The 20,283-nt window shown below is 41.2% G+C and overlaps 1 protein-coding gene across 1 annotated transcript in view; it reads left to right on the forward strand.

Moving 5' to 3' along the window:
* The first annotated feature begins 3,283 nt into the window (after positions 1–3,283).
* Positions 3,284–20,283, forward strand: part of LOC132826671 (carboxypeptidase A1-like) — a 40,883-nt gene continuing 23,883 nt past the window's right edge. Inside the window, exons 1-5 of the mRNA XM_060842716.1 lie at positions 3,284–3,504; positions 4,533–4,603; positions 15,817–15,898; positions 17,091–17,225; positions 19,912–20,010. Coding sequence (XP_060698699.1) covers positions 4,536–4,603; positions 15,817–15,898; positions 17,091–17,225; positions 19,912–20,010 — 384 coding nt within the window. The 5' untranslated portion in view covers positions 3,284–3,504; positions 4,533–4,535. The remainder of the gene's footprint in view (positions 3,505–4,532; positions 4,604–15,816; positions 15,899–17,090; positions 17,226–19,911; positions 20,011–20,283) is intronic.

The following is a 20,283-nucleotide window of genomic DNA, read 5'->3' on the forward strand; positions in this document are numbered from 1 at the left end:
TTTATTTCAGCAACTTGTATCACAGTCACTGGGGACCTTGTGTGCCATTCTCTTAATCCTCAACCCATAAATGAAGCCAAGTTGGTACCGATGCTATTTTCTCCAGAGTACAGCTCTTCCTATCCTTCTCCCATGACAAAAGCCATCCAATAAATCCCAGTGTCCTCTGAATGTTTCAGCTACCTTTTAAGATTCAGCAATGAATATATCCACAATCAGTGCAACAAGGTCCACAGAAATATACCTTACTAGTGGATTCCACTTTAAGTTTTAAAATGAAATGGGTTCCAAACATGAAGCACCTCATGGGATACTGAGGAAAAGATTAACTGGAGTATTTACCCATACAAATACTATAGCTACAAATGCAAATCATAGGCTAGAGATCTTGCAGCAAATAACTCACTACTGGACTCCTCAGAAGCTGTCCACAGTGTGATGGATTACTCCCCACTTGCCTGCATGACAGCAGTTCCAAAGCACTCAAGAAGCTTGATGCTATCCAGGACAAAGCAGCCATTTGATTGGCATCACATCCACAAGCACCCACTAAAAGCTCAGTAACAGCAATGTGTACCACCTACAAAATGCACTGCAGAAATTCACCAAGGCTTCTTGAATTGCAATTTCCAAACCAACAAAACACTACCATTTAAAGAACAAGGGCAGAAGACATATGGGCGCACTGCCCATGCACATTGCTCTTTAAGTCACCCATCATCCTGACTGACAAATAGATTGGTGTTCCGTCAGTGTCACTGGGTCAAAATCCTGGATCTCTCTCACTTATATCATTCTGGTTCTACATACATCAACCTGAGTCAACAGAACCTGGTCCAGCAACCCACACCTGCATTCAATGAAAAATCTCCTCATAGAAATACCCTTTTTTGGAGAAAGACTATACTTGCTTCTCACCTCAGGCAGATCTCCTCTGATTAGCCCTAAAATCTCTAGGTTTTCCAAACTAAAAGTCTTTCCTCAATTATTCTAAACTGAAAAGACGTTAATTGAAGATGGTGTTCAGCCTATCTATAGTAAATCATTCCAACATAACAACTTTTCATTAATCCTGGTTGTGTTCCCTGTTGTATGTTACATACTCAATTCGATCTGACTTTCTTCTATAAACTCTTCACCAAATTAACCAATACTCATATGCCACAATTTTGAAATCTGAACTCTAAAATGATGTATTTATTTATATGTAACTACATCATACTAAAGGTTGTCCATTCAAGTGACCGTTCAGATGTGGTAGATCATCAGAAGATTGTAGATTCCAAACAGTCAAAGCATCATTGAAAAGTGTGAGAGGTGGTGAATGCAGAGAAAATAGAGAGCAAAAATGAAATGGATCAAAAGATACATCATGTGAATAATGCTTGCTTTCTATTTATTTCATTTAGGTTCTCAGTATCTCTGGACTGTTACAAAACATTACAGTCTTTACAGAAACATCAATCTCTTTCTCAATTTTGACAACTCATGCAGGAAGTGCAGTCATTGCATGCAAGGGAAAAGATAAGCATCTGGTGTCCAAAACAGGAAACTGATAAAGGTATTTACAACCAAAGTGTCTTTCTTCTTGCATGATTTAATTTAATGCTTTTCAACGAGGGTCACAACATTTGCAGAAATATTTGACCCCAACATTGGAGTGAATGAATTAGGCTCTCATCAAAAATGGGCAATGGCTGAGTGGGTTCCCTATTCCTACCAGAACAGGGATGGGCAAACATTTTTGGAAAGCTGGATCTGAATGATCTTGCTGCATGAGCTTTTTTTTGCCTCTTTTGTTACACTCAGAAGTCTAAATTCTTAGACACTAGGGGATTCTCTGGCTGGAGTTTAGATCAGAGTGGTGCTGGAAAAGCACAGCAGGTCAGGCAGCACCTGAGGAGCAGGAAAATTGACGTTTCGGGCAAAAGCCCTTCATCAGGAATACAGGCAGGAAGCCTTTGGCTGGAGACTAAGCAGGCCCATTGTGTCTGGATATGGTACTGGCTACTTCACACTCAGATGAGGGGAAATTCCTTGACTCAGACAATGGTGAATCTTCAGAATTCTCTGACCGAGGGGTTTGTGGCTGGTCAGTCATTGAGTATATTAAGGCTGAGATCAATATTAATTTGAGCATTACAGGAATCAGAACAGCATGGAGGCTCAGCGGTTAGCACTGCTGCCTCACAGTGCCAGGAACCTCGGTTTGATTCCACCCTCAGGCAACTGTCTGTGTAGAGTTTGCATATTCTCCCAGTGTCTGTGTGGCTTTCCTCTAGAAGCTCCAGTTTCCTACCACAGTCCAAAAATATGCATATTAGGTAGATTGGCCATTCTAAATTACCCAGGGTTGTGCAGTTAAGTGGATTAGCCATGAGAGATGCAGGATCACAGAGATAGATAGGAGAAGAAGTCTGGGTGGGGAGCTCTTACAGAGGGCAAAAAATGAGGACTGCAGATGCTGGAAACTAGAGTTTAGATCAGAGTGGTGCTGGAAAAGCACAGCAGGTCAGGCAGCTTCCGAGGAGCAGGAAAATCAACGTTTCGGGCAAAAAGCCCTTCATCAGGAATAGTGCCCAAAACGTCAATTTTCCTGCTCCTCAAATGCTGCCTGACCTGCTGTGCTTTTCCAGCACCACTCTGCTCTTCAGAGGGGCAGTATGGACCTTATGGGCTGAATGGTCTGCTTCCACACTTTTGGGATTCTATGATGGAAAGGGGAGGGGGAGGGTTAGGCCTAAAAAGTGTTAGAACATTCACTTGTGGTTTTATTGAATGGCTGGAGGGCCCATATGTTCACCTCCCTGCTCCAATTTATTATATTCTTACGCCCAGGTATGGTGCAAATTAATTGCATGATTTCCAAAATCTCTGTAATTTGTAATCAGATTTATAGACCCCCGCCACAAACAAACCCCACACGAAAGGTGCTGGAGCCCTCACTGGTGGAATCATGCATCATGCATTGAATCAAGAAAAATCCAAAAAGTTGCCCAATATAACATTTTGGGCGCTTTATTCTATTCTCAGGAACCACCAGGTTAGCTCTGAGAGAGCTAGCCAACTTGGCTTTGTCTCCTGCCCCGAAGGCTGCACGGTATACCTTTTAGATAAAAAAAATCCTGCTGATCAAAGATTTATTTTATCATCTGAATGTCATCTGCGAGCGAATTTGTTACATCATTTTCAAGAGCTCGACGGATCAGATTTCTGACCCTCGGGCGAAAGCAAACCCACCCTCCTGTGGATTGACAAAGAATCCTGAAGCCATCAGGTTTGCACGATTCATTGCTGAGCTTGACGGGGAAGCGCTAACCACACGCCTATCACAACACTGTGTAACATCCATCGCCAAAGCTTGTGCGTAAAATAGCCGCGAAATTGCGCAAATACTCTCTGCGTCCCGGCCACAACGCTGCAACTTCCCCTCACAGCGCATTAACACCTGCCTTCAAATTTCCCTCGGCTTTTCCCAACCGAAGATCTGAAATCGAGGTTGAGGTGAGTAACTCAATGCTCAAGGTTTTATACTTTGGGAGGGAGGAACACCTTCTTATAGTCCTTGGAGTTGGGGTGGAGGAGTAACTTCAGTGTTCAGTCATAAATTCAAATTGCAGTTCAAACTTTGGGTATTGATGGGGTGGGGTGAGAATGTGGCAGGGGCTACCCAGAGAAGAACTGAAATGAATAGGCAACCACACGACTAAGAAAAGAATATAAGGATAGGCTGGTGTACTTCTATATGGAACATTGAGGTCTTGAGCTCAAGGACCTGTTTGTGCGCTGTAATTACTTTGCTAAAAACAATAGGAGCCTCCAATTGCCAATAACTATTGACCATTCTTGGTTAACCTTGAGAAGGTGGTGATGGCTCTTTCCTTGAACTTCTGCAGTCCATGTGGTGAAAGTGCTCCCATTTAATTGTTGGAAATGAGGGTCTAGGGTTTGACCTTGTACATGGAATGAACGGTGATATATTTCCAAGTCAGGATGGTGACTTACTGCTGTGCAGGTTGTGTGTGGCTTAAGGCTGCCTTAGAACTCTGAACAGGACTGAGAAGAGAGCTCCTCCTATATCCAAGCCTCCACATCAAAATTTTAAAAAACTGTTTAAATTCCCTATTGGTTGTGGCTGTTTACTCAACCAGGTGCATGCTGGCTAAATGTAGGTATTCAAAGTAAAGCTAGCAACAGAATACAATAAATATCACTGAAACTACAGGTTTATTCGTACCTCAGATACTGTCATATGGCAATGGGAAGTGTTCTCTCCTTCACACCTATCACTGAGTAGAAGCTGATCAATCTGAAAGACCCTGCTCAAATTCACAGACATCATATCGGCATGAATGTTAAGGATTCTCTTCACTGAACAACCATTGGTAATCTCTACTTTTGAAAAACAAAAATCCCAGATATAGCAAATGTATCAATGACATGTAGTGCCACCTGTGCCTGAGTTATCAACAAAAAGAAAAATCCATGTGAAAATGTGAATAACACTATCTCTTTATTATTTTTTCCTACAGAAAATGAGGGGACTTTGGCTCTTTCACTGCATTGTCTTGGTGGTTGCTCACAGTCGGGTAACATTTGTAGGGTGAGTAATTTCCTTGGGCCATTCTATGATGCTGGCCACTCCTAGTGCTTCCTCTCTGGCCCCTTCTTGAACCTTTCCCAATGTAATTATTCCTTCCCCCACCTGTTTTAGATGGAGTAAGGAGTTAATTACTTGGAAAAAGTTTAGAAAAGAAGCTCATGACTATACTTATTGTTGCTAAAGCTGAAGAGGGATGTACTCCAACTCATTCAAATTAATATCAATGAGATGGAAATAAATAAGTAGTTAAAGTTGTACAATAAGTGTGGGATTTGACAAGACAGTTAAAGATTTGATGTTAGAACCTTTTTCTCCGCATATCGTTTACATGGAACAGAGAAGGATTAATTTAAGGTCAGCTGATCCCTTTTAAAAGAGATAGATCAACACAAATTTAGAAAAATCGGTACGGCGGCTAGCACTGCTGCCTCACAACAGCAGGGGCCCGGGTTCAATTCCTGTCTTGGGCAAACTGTCTGTGTGGGTTTCCTCCCACAGTCCAAAGATGTTCAGGTTAGGTGAAATGGCCATGCTAAGTTGCTTGTAGTGTTAGGTGCATTAGTCAGGGGTAAATGTAGGGGAATGGGTCTGGGTGGATTGCTCTTCGGAGGGTTGGTGTGGACTTGTTGGCTGAACGTTCTGTTTCTGCACTGTAGGGAATCTAAAAAAAATCCCAAAGCACTTTATAGCCAATGACTTCTAAAGTATGCTCACTGTTATAAAACAGCAAACACAGCAGTCAGTTTTTAATGTGATAATGGCTAGTTGTTTTTACTGTAATTGATTCAGGAGTAAATGTTGATGTGGGGATGACTTTCCTGCCCTTCTCTGCAATAATATTGTCAGACCCCTTGCATTCATGTGGTAGAACCAACAAGGCCTTAGTTATGCTTCAGCTAAAATAGATTTCCAACAGTTAGCACTTCCTCTGTCCTGAACTGCAGTGTTGGCCTAGATTTTTGTATTCAAGTCTCTGGAGTGCAGCTTGTGCCCACAAACCTGAGACTCAGAGATGAGAAAGACACCCATTGAGCCACAGTGATGCCTAGCAGGCATCTCGTCTGTACATGGAATGAGAATTAGAAAGAAATTAACAATGATCTTTGTAAATTTTCGTCCTTGACAAGTGGGGAAAGAATTTAATGTCGCTTAAATTAAGGGATTGCATTATGATGACAGAAGAGAAAGAATATTCAAACATTGACTCTGGATAGAATGGCTTTGTGTGTCTGAATGTTATTTACTGGCAAATGCTTCAAAATTATAAGTAGAACACATTCCATTATTCCTGTTACTTTCACAAACTGATGAATATTAAATATCAAAAGTCACAGATAATTCACTGATTTAAACCTCTTGTTATTCCTTTTACTTTCTCATTTTGACTGATTTTTGTTCCAGGTTTGGGCCCTAGAGAAGTAGCAGATTTCTGTTCGATAATCATGTTCTGAAAGTCCCAAACTCGGAGCATTGCCTGTTGGTACTTGTTTGCTGAATTTTCTCACTGTGGAGATGTTACATCTCCTTCTCAACAACCCCCACTCCCATAACAATCAGCCGAGGGGGCCGTCAAACCTTGGCTGATGGTCAGATTATTAAAACTGATTTTATCAAAAGTGCAACATTTTCTATTGTGAGGAAAACATAAAAACATAAAGCTGACATATGAAGAACAAGTGCAAGAAATGCGCAATCAGTTTATGGGATAGGTTTATGTTTAACACTGTGATTTTTGTTGGAATTGTTTATCAACCAGTCATTACGTAAATTGGACATGTTCTCACTGGAAAAGAGAATTAGGTGAGAGTATAATTGCTGTTCTTAGCACTTTAAAAGAAACTGGGAAAATCCGATCATAGCACCTTGCCCAGGACCATGCAACCAGAGGACAAAGGGAAGGAGAAAGTGAGGTGTGCAGATGCTGGAGATCAGAGCTGAAAATGTGTTGCTGGAAACGCGCAGCAGATCAGGCAGCATCCAAGGAACAGGAAATTCGACGTTTCAGGCATAAGCCCTTTCCTGAAGAAGGGCTTATACCCGAAAAGTCGAATTTCCTGTTCCTTGGATGCCGCCTGACTGACAAAGGGAGGGACTAAACTTGGAACCATATAAACACAATTTCAGTGAATGTATGGTCAATCTATGAGTATGCTGCCTGGGGAGACATTGGAAGCAGTTCATGCACAAGCAATTGAGATTGATTCCTTTCAGTGAATACAGATTTAAAATAGGCAGTCATTGCTTTGTAGATAATGATGTGCAATAAATCCTGACCTTGAAGGTGACACCCAGGATTGAATAAGAAGAGTGCAAAGTGTGCTATGAGATATTCTCTGTGTTTGTAGGACTCATCCACATATCAGTGCTACTGATCATAAAGTGGGAGGGTATTGGGCATATTGCTCGAGGTATCAACACAAGACCTCCAACCACCATCCCAACAATTCCATTTCTAGTCACTCAACATTTCAATCTCCATGGGATACTTTCTCCCCTCACCAATTGGAAAGAGAACAGTATCTTCACTAATTGGAGGATCCTTGACTGATGGTTGAACAACTCTTTCTACTTACATACAATATTTTTTCATAACTATAAAGGGAGGGCAATTGTCGTGCAGTGGTAGTGTCTCTACCTCTGAGTGAGGAGGCATGAGTTTCAGGCCCCACCTGCTTGAGAGGTGTATCATAATATCTCTGACCCAGTTGATTAGAAAAATATCTTAAAAGCAGTAAAGAGGGTGTTTGTGGTGCAGTGGTAATTCTGCTAGCACTGGACTAGGAGGCCTGCGATCGAGTCTGACCTGCTCCAGAGAAGTGCACTGATATCTCTGAACAAGTTGTTTAGGAAGTAATATTAAGAGCAGTAAGGCCCTTCGAACTCAATTTTGATTTGGCAGCCCCCCCCCCCCCCCCCCCCCCCACACACACACACACACACACACACACACACACACACACACAACCTTTGATAGTCTTCATTGCAGAATAATCTTCAAGTCATTGAAATTTGCTCTTAATTCCTGGAAATGTCAAAGGGCAGCAAAGTGATTCATTTGTTAACACCGCTGCCTCATAGTACTAGGGGCCAGGTTAATTTCCAACCTCAGTTGACTGTTTGTGGGGAGTTTATGTTCTACCCATGTCTGCATGTGTTTTACACAGTTTGCAGTTGCCTACCACAGTCCAAAGATATTCAGGTTAGGTGGATTGGACATACCAAATTGCCCATAGTGTCCAGGGATGTGCAGGTTAGGTGATTAGCCATGGTAAATGCAGGGTTACAGGGATAGGGTTGGGGCTGAGTCTGGATGGAATGCTGTACTGAGGGTTGGAGCTGACTCAATTGACCAAATGGCCTCTTTCCACATTGTTACAACATGGGGTAAACTCTCCTGCTTAATTTAAAGCAGCAACACAGAAACGATTTATCCCGTGCAGTAATCTATGAAAATTTGAGAGGCCAAGAACTATTCAAAGTAAAAATTAACAACTTTATTTCTTAAAGTATGACAGAGAATGATTAACTAACAACTATTTACAATTCCTTCCTCTAACCTATCTTTTCCCCTTCTACAATACTAGTCCAGTAAAACCCCCATTTAAGATTTACAAGACAAAACTTCTTATCTCAAAACCAGGTAGCTTTTGGTTTTTCTCCGTATTCCTGTCTTTTTTTCTTCTTCTTGAGGATTCTACTTCACAGGTTGCTAATCAATAAAGATGCCTTTAAGAGAGCTATTCTCTGGGCAGTTTGCAGATGTCATTAGGTTGGCAGTTCTCCTCCCAACTGTCTAATTTTCCCCAGTTTTATACCCCCAAAGCATTGGATTGTGTCATTGGTTTAAAGATTGTTAATATACTAAATTCAAACTTGATTAGAGTTTGGTTTTTTTTAGGGTGGGGGTATAATTTAAATTGATTGGCTTAATTCGATCTGTTTTTGTCTCTAGGCAACCAGCTACCCTAGCTACCCTAGTAGCTGGACCACATGTTTACATTGTATCTTATTGAGAACACTTGGTGCTGTCACTGCTAGCTTTTAAGTCTCTTAAAGGTACAATACAGCCACACCTTCATAACACCTCCCCCCTTAAGAAAATAATGAACTATCATAATGAAAAGATAGTTTTAGTGTTTTTCTATTTTTTAAAGACATTACCCTAACATACAAATAACTTTAATATAAGTTCACCTTTATTTCTTACCATATACCTGGATATATAACACTAAATAAATACAAATCTCATCTAAACTCTATCAGTTAAATCCCGCGATAGTGCATCTGCGATTACATTCTTACAACTTGCAACATGTATTTTTAAATTAAAAGTCTGTAACATAAGACTCCAAAGAAATGGTCTCATATTCTCGTTTTTAAAGCGTTCTAAGAATGTAAGTGGATTGCAATCTGTGGACACACCTGTCTCCGACACATTGTTTGTGACAAACATATCAAAATGTTGTAAGGCCAATACCAAACTCAATAGTTCCTTTTCCATTGTGGAGTATTTCCTCCGGTGCATGTTGATCTCCTTCAAAAAATAACCAACTGGTAGTTAATCTAATCCTTATCTTTCTGTAAGAATACAGCTCCAACTCCTATGTCGTTAGCACCATTAGTGACTTTTAAAGGTTTTGAGAAGTTTCGAGTAGCTAAAATTGGTTTGATGGTTAATATCGATTTCAAATATTCAAATACCTTCTGGTATGGTTCTGTCCACTGAAACTTTGCGTCCTTCTTCAGCAAAGCGGTTAATGGTGTCACTACATTGCTGAAGTTTGGAACAAACTTCTGTTGGAATCTGCTGAGTCCTAAGAATCTAAGCAGCTCTTTCTTCAAAGTTTTTCATGGAAATTCCTTGATAGCCTTTATCTTTGTGTTCCGTGCGGTTAACATTCCATGACCGATGTTATTTCACAAGAGCGTCACTTTTGCTTTTGCTAATTTGATTTTATTTAAATTTATCACCGGGTTTTGCTTCTCAGAGTCATTCGGAGAGCTCTGCCAACTGTACCATGTGATCTTTCCAGGACTTACTAAAGATCACTACATTGTCCAAATAGACTGCACAGTTTGTTAACCCAGCCATAACTCTGTTCATGTGTCTTTGGAATGTAGAGGGCGCGTTCTTCATTCCAAAGGGCAACACTTTAAACTGGAGTTTAATTTGGCATTACAAATGCAGAAATTTCTTTCGCCGACTCTGATAAAGGTACCTGCCAGTAACCATGCATTAAGTCCAACTTCGTGATGTAACTGGCTTATCTGACTTTCTCAATACAGTCCCCCAACCTAGGAATTGGATATGAGTTTGATTTTATACTGGCGTTGACCTTCCGATAATCCACGTAGAAGTGTTGAGTTTGGGAACTAAGACAATCGGTGAATTCCACTCGCTCTGGTTTGGTTTGATGATGTCCTCATTGAGCATGGCCTCCACCTTCTTCTGGATCTGTCTGGCTTTGAAAGGATTAAGCTGATAAGGGTGTTGTTTTATTGGATTGGTATTCCCTTCATCTACTTCATGTATTATAGCTGTAGTCCTTCCCATCTGATTTATACATATGTCTTTATACTGCAGTAACAAATCTTCCAACTGCGTTCTATGATCCTGAGACAGAAAGCTTATTAACCTCAAGGATGCCTTCATTTTTAAATCTATTTTGAGGCGCATCAAAATCCACATCATCTGGATTTGATTCCTGACTCGGCAGTGCAGTGACTAATATGTGTTTTTCCAGTTCTTTCTCTCCAGTATAATACGGTTTTAACATGTTCACATGACATACTTGATATCTTCTTTTTCTATCTGGCATCTTTATGAGAGAGTTCACCTGACTGAATTGTTTCTCAATTTGATAGGGACCATTAAACCTGGCTTTGAAGGGATCTCCTATCACTGGTAACAATACTAAAAGATTATCCCCTCGGGAAAACGTCGGCATCTCAGAGCTTTTATCTGCCACCTGCTTCATTCTACACTGTACCCTCTTTAGGTGCTGTTTAGCTAACACACCTACTTGATTTTGTCTCTCCTTCACCTCCGATACAAAATCTAAATGTGAGATCTCTGACTTCGGTCCTGTCAATTTATAAACCATTAATTTCAAAGGACCTTTCACTTCATGACCGAATACTAACTCAAAGGGAGTAAACTGAGTAGATTCATTTAGAGCATCTCTAATGGCAGACAATACGAATGGGATACTTTTATCCCAATCATTCGTGTAATCCTGACAGTATGCTCTCAACCACCTTTCTGAATGGTCTGATGCCACCTTTCTGAAGCTCCCTGGCATTCAGGATGATACATGCTGGATTTAAAGTGTTGTATATCTAAGTTATCCATAACCTCCTTAAACAGCCTGGCAGTAAAAGTTGACTCTTGGTCCAACTGAATCACTTTGTGTAGCCCATACCATGTAAACAAAGCACTAATTCCACTGCAACCCTTTTTGCCTTGATACTCCGTAATGGAATTGCCTCCAGAAAACTGGTAGACCTTTCCATTATGGTTAACAAGTACTGGTTCTCACTTATCGATCTTGTATCTCTCAAAATTATAACTTCTTGTCCTTCTCCTCCTTTTCTTTCTGAGCAAACTTTACCCACAGAGGCAAATTCTTTATAGAGATCAGGTACTAACTCTATACCCAGCCCCTGCCTCAGGAGGGGACCTACGTAATCAATTATAACTCGCATGAAAAGTTCTTCAAATGCGGGAATTGGCAATAAACGTACTGGTTTTATTACCGCCTGTGGCTTACCTACCTTTTGGCATGTATGACACGGATGGCAAAAGCTAACCACATCCTTGTGCATTCCAAGCTAATAAAAATGTTTTAGCACAATAGCTTGAGTCTTTCATGCACCTGGGTGACCTCCTACAGGTAGTTCACACGCTACCTGGTGCGCCTCCTGTCTGTATGCTACCGGTAACACAGTCTGGTGTACTTTGGTCCATTTCTCCTCTGCACCAACCTGCCATGGTCTCCATTTCCACCTTAGGATTCTATCTTTCAGATATTAACAGTCCAGAATATTCTCTGCCTCCTTTTCAGAGTGCACATCCACATATATATCTTTTATTGTCTTGTTTTGCTGTTGCAAGTCTCTTAGTCTTTCAGGAGTAAACACTTCTATCTGACTCTCTACCTGTTAAGGTTTTTTCTGCACCATTACGTCAAACAGAGTGTCTGCTAATTGAACCTCAACTCCTTCATCTTTCTGTTTACTTTTCACTTTGTGCTGTGACTTATGATCATGGGATCTGCTTACTACACAGTCTGGGAAAATACCAGGCTATTTCTGTTTTAACTCCTCAGTTTCTTGGTCTTCCTTGGGCTTTTCCATAACAAGGGGTGTCACTCCCAGCTTGGATCCTGCTAAATCATTCCCAAGATCAAACTGAATTCCTGGAACTGATACTCTGTAAATCACTTCCACTGAAACTTCCCCAGTCTTGATTTGGTACTCCAACCTGATCTTATATAAGGGAACGTTAAATTTCTGCCCATTTATTCCACAAATTACCACACTCTTGAGTATCAGATCAGAATGAGTGCATATTTGCTTATCCCTTACTATCAGCGACTGATTAGATCCTGTGTCTCTCAAAATTATAGCTTCTTGTCCTTCTCTTCCTTCTCTTTCTGAGTAAACTTTACCCACAGAGGCAAATCCTTTATAGAGATCAGGTACTAATACATACCCAGCCCCTGCTTAGATGTGCGCTCTCCTGCAGCTCCTCAGCTCTTCTTGGGGTCTCCTTTATTACCTTCACTAATGCCATTGGCTTAGGTTCTTTTACCACATCTTTTCCCACAGTGCCTTCCCACTGTGACTTCACGTGTCCCACTTTACCACAGTGGAAACACCTGAGGCCTTTCACCTCCTCACTTGGGCTTCTTTTTTATCCTGTGGTAAATTCTTACCAGTGCTCTTGGTCTCGTAGTGTAGGATCTCCCCTTCTCCCAACTTCAATTCCTCACAGGACGAAATTCTGGCCAGAAGCTTGTCTTATGCATCAACGTGTACTCATCTGCTAATTCTGCTGCCCTTCTCACTTCCCGAACTTTCTGTTCCTCCACATGAATTCTTACCATTTCTGGAATTGAGTTTTTAAACTCCTCCAGCAAAATAATCTCTCCTAGAGCCTCAAAGGTCTTACCTATTTTCAAAGCATGCATCCATCAATCAAAATGATTATGTTTAATTCTTTTGAGCTCCATATAAGTCTGACCTGGTTTCTTCTTTGTGTTTCTGAACCGCTGTCTAGATGCTTCTGGTACCATCCATAAGCACTTAAAATAGCCTGTTTAACCTGTTCATAATCTCTTGACCCCTCATCTGACAATGCAGCAAATACCTCAGTAGTTCTGTCTACCAGTTTAATCTGAACTAGCATTACCCATAAATTCTTGTACCACTCCATCTGCCTAGCCAATTCTTCAAATGAAATAAAGAAAGCTGTGACATCTTTCTCATCAAAATGTGGCAGAGTTTTGACGTATTTATATATACCACTACTTCCTCTTTTAATCTCCATCCTGTTAACTTGACTTTGCTGACTGAGTTGCAACTTCTCAAGTTCAAAGTCTCTCACTTTTCGCTCAGCTAAGAATTGTCTCTCTTTCTTTTTCCTCTCTCTCTTCTCTCTTTCTTTCCCTTTCCCTTTCTTCTCTTTCTCTTTGCTCAGTCAAGAACCTTCTCTATCTCTTTTTCCTCTCTCTCTCCCTTCCTGTCTTTGTTTACGTGCTAACTTCATTTTCCTCAATTGTAATTTAAGTGTTGCTACCTCAATTACATTTGTCTGTTTCTCTGATACACTGAAGTGTTTGAGTATCTCCCTTACAATTCCAGCTTTACTTTTGTCTTTAGATTAGATTAGATTACTCACAGTGTGGAAACAGGCCCTTCGGCCCAACAAGTCCACACCGACCCGCCGAAGCGAAACCCACCCATACCCCTACATTTACCCCTTACCTAACACTACGGGAAATTTAGCATGGCCAATTCACCTGACCCGCACATCTTTGGACTGTGGGAGGCACCCGGAGGAAACCTACGCAGACACGGGGAGAACGTGCAAACTCCACACAGTCAGTCGCCTGAGTCGGGAATTGAACCTGGGTCTCAGGCGCTGTGAGGCAGCAGTGCTAACCACTGTGCCACCGTGCCGCCCACAAATCTAAATGGGTTTAGTTAAACCCAAATCTAACTTACTTGCTAATTCTAAAAGTATGGCCTTTTTCTTTCCTTTTTGGCAAATTTGAGAATAATCTCCAAATCCCAGTACCTCTTTAACAATTTTAAGAGCTATTTCTGTCACTTTTAATTTAATCAACCACAAGTCACTGAAAGTAAACAAATTGCCTCACCTACATTTTATTGAAAGATTTAGAATACTAGCCTGCAAGTGTTTAAATCTGCTGGGAATTTTCATGCCCCCAAATCTATTCAAATTTGTCTAAAACAGTTCAAATCCCAGATGCGCTCCCAAGCTGTTATGACATGGGGTAAACTCTCCTGCTTCATTTAAACCAGCAACGCAGAAAAGATTTATCCAGTGCAGTGATCTGTGAAAAGGCGAGAGGCCAAGAATTATTTAAAGTAAAAATTAACAACTATATTTCTTAATGTATAACAAAGAATGATTAACTAGCAACTATTTATAACTCCTTCCTCTAACCTATCTTTTACCTTCCCCTTCTATAACTAGTCCAGTAAAACCCCTAATTTCAGATTAAAATCAAAACTTCTTATCTCAAAATCAGGCAGTTTTCTGTTCTTCTCTGTATTCCTATCTTCTTTTCTTCTTCTTGGGGATTCTAATCTCCGGGCAGTTTGCAGATGTCATTGGCTTGGCAGTTCTCCTCCCAACTGTCCAATTTTCCCCGGTCTTTTACCCTGAAAGCATCAGATTGTGTCATTGGTGTTTAAGATTGTTAATAAACTAAATTCAAATTTGACTGGAGTTTGGTATTTTTTGAGGTGTATAATTTAAACTAATTGGCCTCATTTGAATCTGTTTTTGTCTCCAGCAAACAGCTACCCTAGCTAGCCCAGTAGCTGGACCACATGTTACATTGTATCTATTGAGAACACTTGGTGCTGTCACTGTTAGCTTTTAACTCTCTTAAAGGTACAGTACATCCACATCTTCATAACAACACTGAGGTTGGCAGTTAGATTAGATTAGATTAGATTAGATTACCTGCAGTGTGGAAACAGGCCCTTTGGCCCAACCAGTCCACACTGCCCTTCCGAAGAGTAACCCACCCAGACCCATTTCCCTCTGACTAATGCGCCTAACACTTTGGGCAATTTAGCATGGCCAATTCACCTGACCTGCACATTCTTTGGACTGGGGGAGGAAACCAGAGCACCCGGAGGAAACCCACGCAGACACGGGGAGAATGTACTAATTCCACACAGACAGACACCCGAGGCTGGAATCGATGTGGTAAAGTGTTACTTTTCATGGAGAAAACCTTTTTCCTGGACCGATGTAGACTGCGACACTCACTATATTTCTAAATCTCTCTCTAAATGTGTTTTCACCCAAGTCAATTATATGGTTTGCTCTAATGTATGGTTTCCTTAATGCCATGGATACAACTCTTAGGATGCTCTGTCCCCATGGATTCTGCTGACCATGGGGCCTAGGTTTTGATTTCTGGCCAACACTACAGGCTGTTTTTTTTGACCAGACAGACCCTATTTGGAGACTGCAGCACATCTGCCTCTGCTTAATCAAAGAGTAACTGTTGTCTTCTCTCAGGAATTCAGAAAATCTTTTATTTACATCTTAATACACAACAGTGCACTATACCACAATTATGTGGTGTAGATTATAAACTCTCCTGAGTTCCACCAGGAGGCGGGAAAGAATATTTTAAGGTTTCTAGAATCGACCAAAGTTTTGCCCCTTTCTGCTTATTGTTTCAGACCATAAGGTATAAGAGCAAAATTAGGCCATTCAGCTGATCAAGACTACTCCACCATTCGATCATGCCTGGTATGTTTCTCCACCCCACTCTCCTGCCATCTCGACATGACCCCTGAACTCCTTACTAATCAAGAACCTGGCTATCTCTTTCTTAAAATTAAGTTAAATTTAACTAAGTAGAGGAGGCTCATTATCTCACTCATTCACTTTGATATTTTTTGTGTGTGTTTTAAGTTCCATTTCTTTTTATCCACTGTAGTGACCAAGTACTGCGGTTCCGTGTTAACAGTCAGGAGCAGCTTGCTATGGTGAAGTCCCTGGCAGAATTGGACAATCTGAAGGTAATTATGCCTACTTAACTAAAACATTTTTCTTCTCAAAGACATTGTATCATTTGAGATGCCGGGGACTTGAGACAGGCATTCATAATTACACACTTGTCCACATAGAATGGCTCCAAGACTATAGACATCTATTTCATCCAATTCCCTCTATACCCTTTGACAACATGGTGTCACATTTTCAATCTTTCTTGGCTTACATGACCTTTCTTAATCTTGGAGTTTTATTGAACAGTCCCTTCACTTAAGGTTTCTCAAAAAGTCTGTTCTATGTGTTTGAGGACCAGGCTTTGTAGTATCGGAAAGGGTGAAGTTGAGCCATCTGTGTTTGGTATCATTAGTAGAACTGTAGAACTAAGACACTCAGAGTTGCTCAGAGAGGTAACCGACAGTAAAAAAAAACTTGCTTTCCCAGAGGCACTGTGAAGGTTTTATAACCAGTAAACTACTGCCGCAATGTAGGAGCCATGGACTCTGGTTTATAGACAGCAAGTTCCAGGAACATAACTAAAGAAATCACTAGTAATCTGTCATTAATGAGGTTGGCAAGGGAATAAAAAGGACATGAATGTACTACCCTGCTTCTCTTCAAAGCAGAGCCAGAGAAACATTTACTTCCAATTCAGAAAGAAGATCTCATGTGAAACAGCACCTTTGACAATGCAGCCTGCTAGATCAGCTACCAACCATACATTAAACATCCATTTCCTCCACCATTGGCACACAGTGATTGCAGGATGTACTATATACAAGTCGTACTGCAATCATTCGCCATGTTTTCTTTAATGGCACCTTCCAAACCCACAGTGTCTACCGCCTAAAACAATAAGGGCAGCAAACACAAGAAACACCACAAACTGCTAGTCCACTCCAAGCCCCACGGTGTCCTTATTTGGAACAGTGTCAAAAACTGTTTCCTCATTGTTACTGAATCAAGTTCCTTTCTGACAGCACTGTGCATGCACACTAAATGGACTGGATTGTTTGAAAAAGTCAGCTCACCAGCACCTTCTGCAGGGCAGTTTGGGATGGGCAATAACTACATTAAAATAAACATGTAGGAATGAGATTTGAACTCAGTCATTAGTCTCTGGGACAACGTATTATCAAAGCTGATGTTAGCTGATACCTTTATATCTCATGATATATATTAAATATTACTCTGAAATGTCCATTTCTGTTTCCTTCGCAGCTTGATTTTTGGAAAGAACCTGTAAGCATCTCACTCCCAATTGAACTCCGAGTTCCTCGCAAGCATGCCCACGCTGTCAAGTCTATCCTGAAGTCCAATGGTATCACATATTCTGTCATGATCAAGAACTTGCAGGTATTTGTGTGAAATTTTCACACTCCTCACCCATGCCTTGGAATTGTCATTTTGTGACTGAGTGGGGAACAATACTCCTACAGTTTTTCTGTTTAATTATCTCAGTGGCTTGTGATAAGTCGTGAAATTCAAGGACAGGCCGCTGTCCACCTACACAATATTACAGGGCTGTTAAAACACGGATAGAATTGTGCCTCACATTATAAGCATTATAACATATATCTATAACTCCCTGCCAAAGAGCCACTGTTAAACTATAATTACCTCTGGTGAGACAACATCAAGAATTTTTGTGATATTCCTATTTTGGGATGTTCTCCTTCGAGCAGAGAAGGTTAAGCTAAGAAGAGATTTAAAGTAGGTGCTGAAAGCTATTTGGGGTTTTGACATAGTAAATAGGAAGAGTTCATCAACTGGCAAGTGGATTGATAATGAAAGTGTGCACATTTTGTTTTAATACAGCAAGTCATAGTGATCCAGAATGTCCTGCCTGAAAAGTAGATTCAGTCGTAAGTTGCAACATGAATTTGGATCAGTACTTGGAGTCAATTGGAGCAGGAGAGTACACAATGAAACCTCCAGGAATGTATCCAATCAGAGTTGATAAACTTGTCTTGATTGTATTGTATTATTTTAAAATAATCAGGGAGTTTATCCTGATGTTCTAGTCAACATGCCCTCCTCAACAAACAAAGCAATCACTTATCCCGCTAGTACGGCTGCTACAGAATGTTTACTGTAAGATTGGTGTTGGTGTCACATGTACTGAGATACAATGAAAAGTGTTGTTTTGCATGTCATGCAGGCAGATTGTACCATACAAAGTGCATCATGGTAGCAGAACAAAGCACAGAATACAGTGTTACAGCCGCAGAATGAGAGTGAGATCAGAATTACTATTTGACAGATCCATTCAGAAGTCTGTTAACAGTGGGGAAGAAGCTGTTCTTGAATCTGTTTGAACGTGTATTCAAACTTTTACATCTTCTGCCTGATGGGAGAAGATGGAAGAGAGTATACCTGGAGTGGAAGGGGTCTTTGATTATGTTCATAGAATCAGAATCATAGATGCCCCACAGTGTGGAAACAGGACCTTCACCCCAACAATTCCACCCTGACTCTCCGAAGAGTAACTCACCCAGACTCATTCCCCTACCCTATTTTCCTATATTTACCTCTGACTAATGCACCTAACCTACACATCTCTGAACACTATGGGCAATTTAGCATGGTCAATTCACCTAACCTGCACAGCTTTGGATTGTGGGAGGAAACTGGAGCACCCAGAGGAAACCCACACAGACACTGAGAGAATGTGCAAACTCCACACAGATTCCAAGGCTGAAATCGAACCTGGGTCCCTGGTGCTGTGAGCCAGCAGTGCTAACCACTGAATCACTGTGCTGCCTGTGTTTGTTGCTTTCCTGAGTCACCAGGAAGTAGAGGTAGAGTAATGGGTGGGAGGCTGGTTTGCGTGATGGACTGGGCTATGTTCACAACTCTCTGTAGTTCCTTGTGGTCTTCGGAACAGCAGTTGCCATACCCTGCTCTAACGCATCCAGACAGAATGCTTTCTCTGGTGGATCTATAAAAGTTGGTAAGAGTCCTTGTGAACATGCCAAACTTGTTTAGCATCCTGAGGAAGTAGAGACATTGTTGTGCTTTCTTGACCATCGTATTGATGTGGGTGGACCTGACCAGATTGTTGGTGACCATCATTCCCAGGAACCTGACACTCCCACTCATCTCCATCTCAGCACCATTGATGCAGACAGGGGCATGCCCTCCACTCCACTTCCTGAAGTCAATAACTAGATCCCTTGTTTTGCTGAAGTTGATGGAGAAATTGTTGTCTTTACACAATGCCGGTAAGCACTCTATCTCTTTTTGTTGTTGTTGGAGATCTGACCTTCAATGGTGGTGTCATCCGCAAACTTGTACGTGGAATTGGGGTGCACTTTGGTCACAGTGTGAGTTTATTGAGAGTATAGTAGAGGCCTGAGTACACAGTCGTGCTGCACTCTGGTATTGAGGATTAGGGTGGAGGAGGTATTGTCACCTATTCTTACTGTTTGGGTCAGGAAGTCAAGGATCTAGTTACAGAGCAGTTACAATGGTCTCGGAGTCTTCAGGTCAGTTTGTTTGGAATCATTGTTTTGAAGATGGAACTGTAGTTAATATGTAGGAGCCTGATGTAGGTATTCTTGTTATCTAGATGTTCCAGGGATGAATGTAGGGTCAGGGAGATGTTGTCTGCTGTGGACCTTTTCTATTGGTAGGTGAATTGCAAAGGATCAAGGCAATTTGATAGGCTGGAGTTGCTGTTAGCCAAGACTAACATCTCGAAGCACTTCATAAGTATGGAGATCAGAGCCACTGGGCGGTAGTCATTGAGGCACCCTGCATGACTTTCTTCGGCACTGCGATGATGGTGGTCTTCGTGAAGCATGTGGGGGCTTCATATCGAAGAAAGGAGAGGTTTCAGCTGTCCGTGAATATCCCAGCAGCTGGTCTGCATAGGATCTGAGTGTACTGCTGGGGACAGTTAAAATGTCGTACCAGAACAGTCTCTGTTCATTATGTAAAGCGCTTTGAATTGAGATTGCATTACAAATTTGAATATTATCAGATATATTTCCGATTTACAGCTCTTGAAACTGAATTACTGTCAAATGTTGCTTTTCAGCCTTCAGTGGATGAACAGCATATGAGCAAGTTGGGTTCTGATCTAGGACGAAATGGGACCAATGGCTTTAATTATGGAGACTACCACAAATTAAAGGAGGTGAGATACTGTGTAGCTTGTACTGTTACTTTCAAAAAGTCTCCCTCATGTCACTAGATTTGCCCTGTAATGTCCATAGCTACTTGTTATGGACAGCACGTAGTGTCCTTGAGACCCTTTGGGAAAAGGAGAGGGTGAATCCTGTTGAGCAATTCCCTAGGCCACTTGTCAAAGTCATTTGGCAGAATGCCTCATCATCAGAATGTTTAAACAAACACTAAGACATCGCCTTGGCTGGTGGTGAGAAAGGTTCTGCCTGTGAGATCCATTATG

The sequence above is a fragment of the Hemiscyllium ocellatum genome, chromosome 23, assembly GCF_020745735.1.
Source record: "Hemiscyllium ocellatum isolate sHemOce1 chromosome 23, sHemOce1.pat.X.cur, whole genome shotgun sequence".
In the NCBI taxonomy this organism is placed as follows: Eukaryota; Metazoa; Chordata; class Chondrichthyes; order Orectolobiformes; family Hemiscylliidae; genus Hemiscyllium; species Hemiscyllium ocellatum.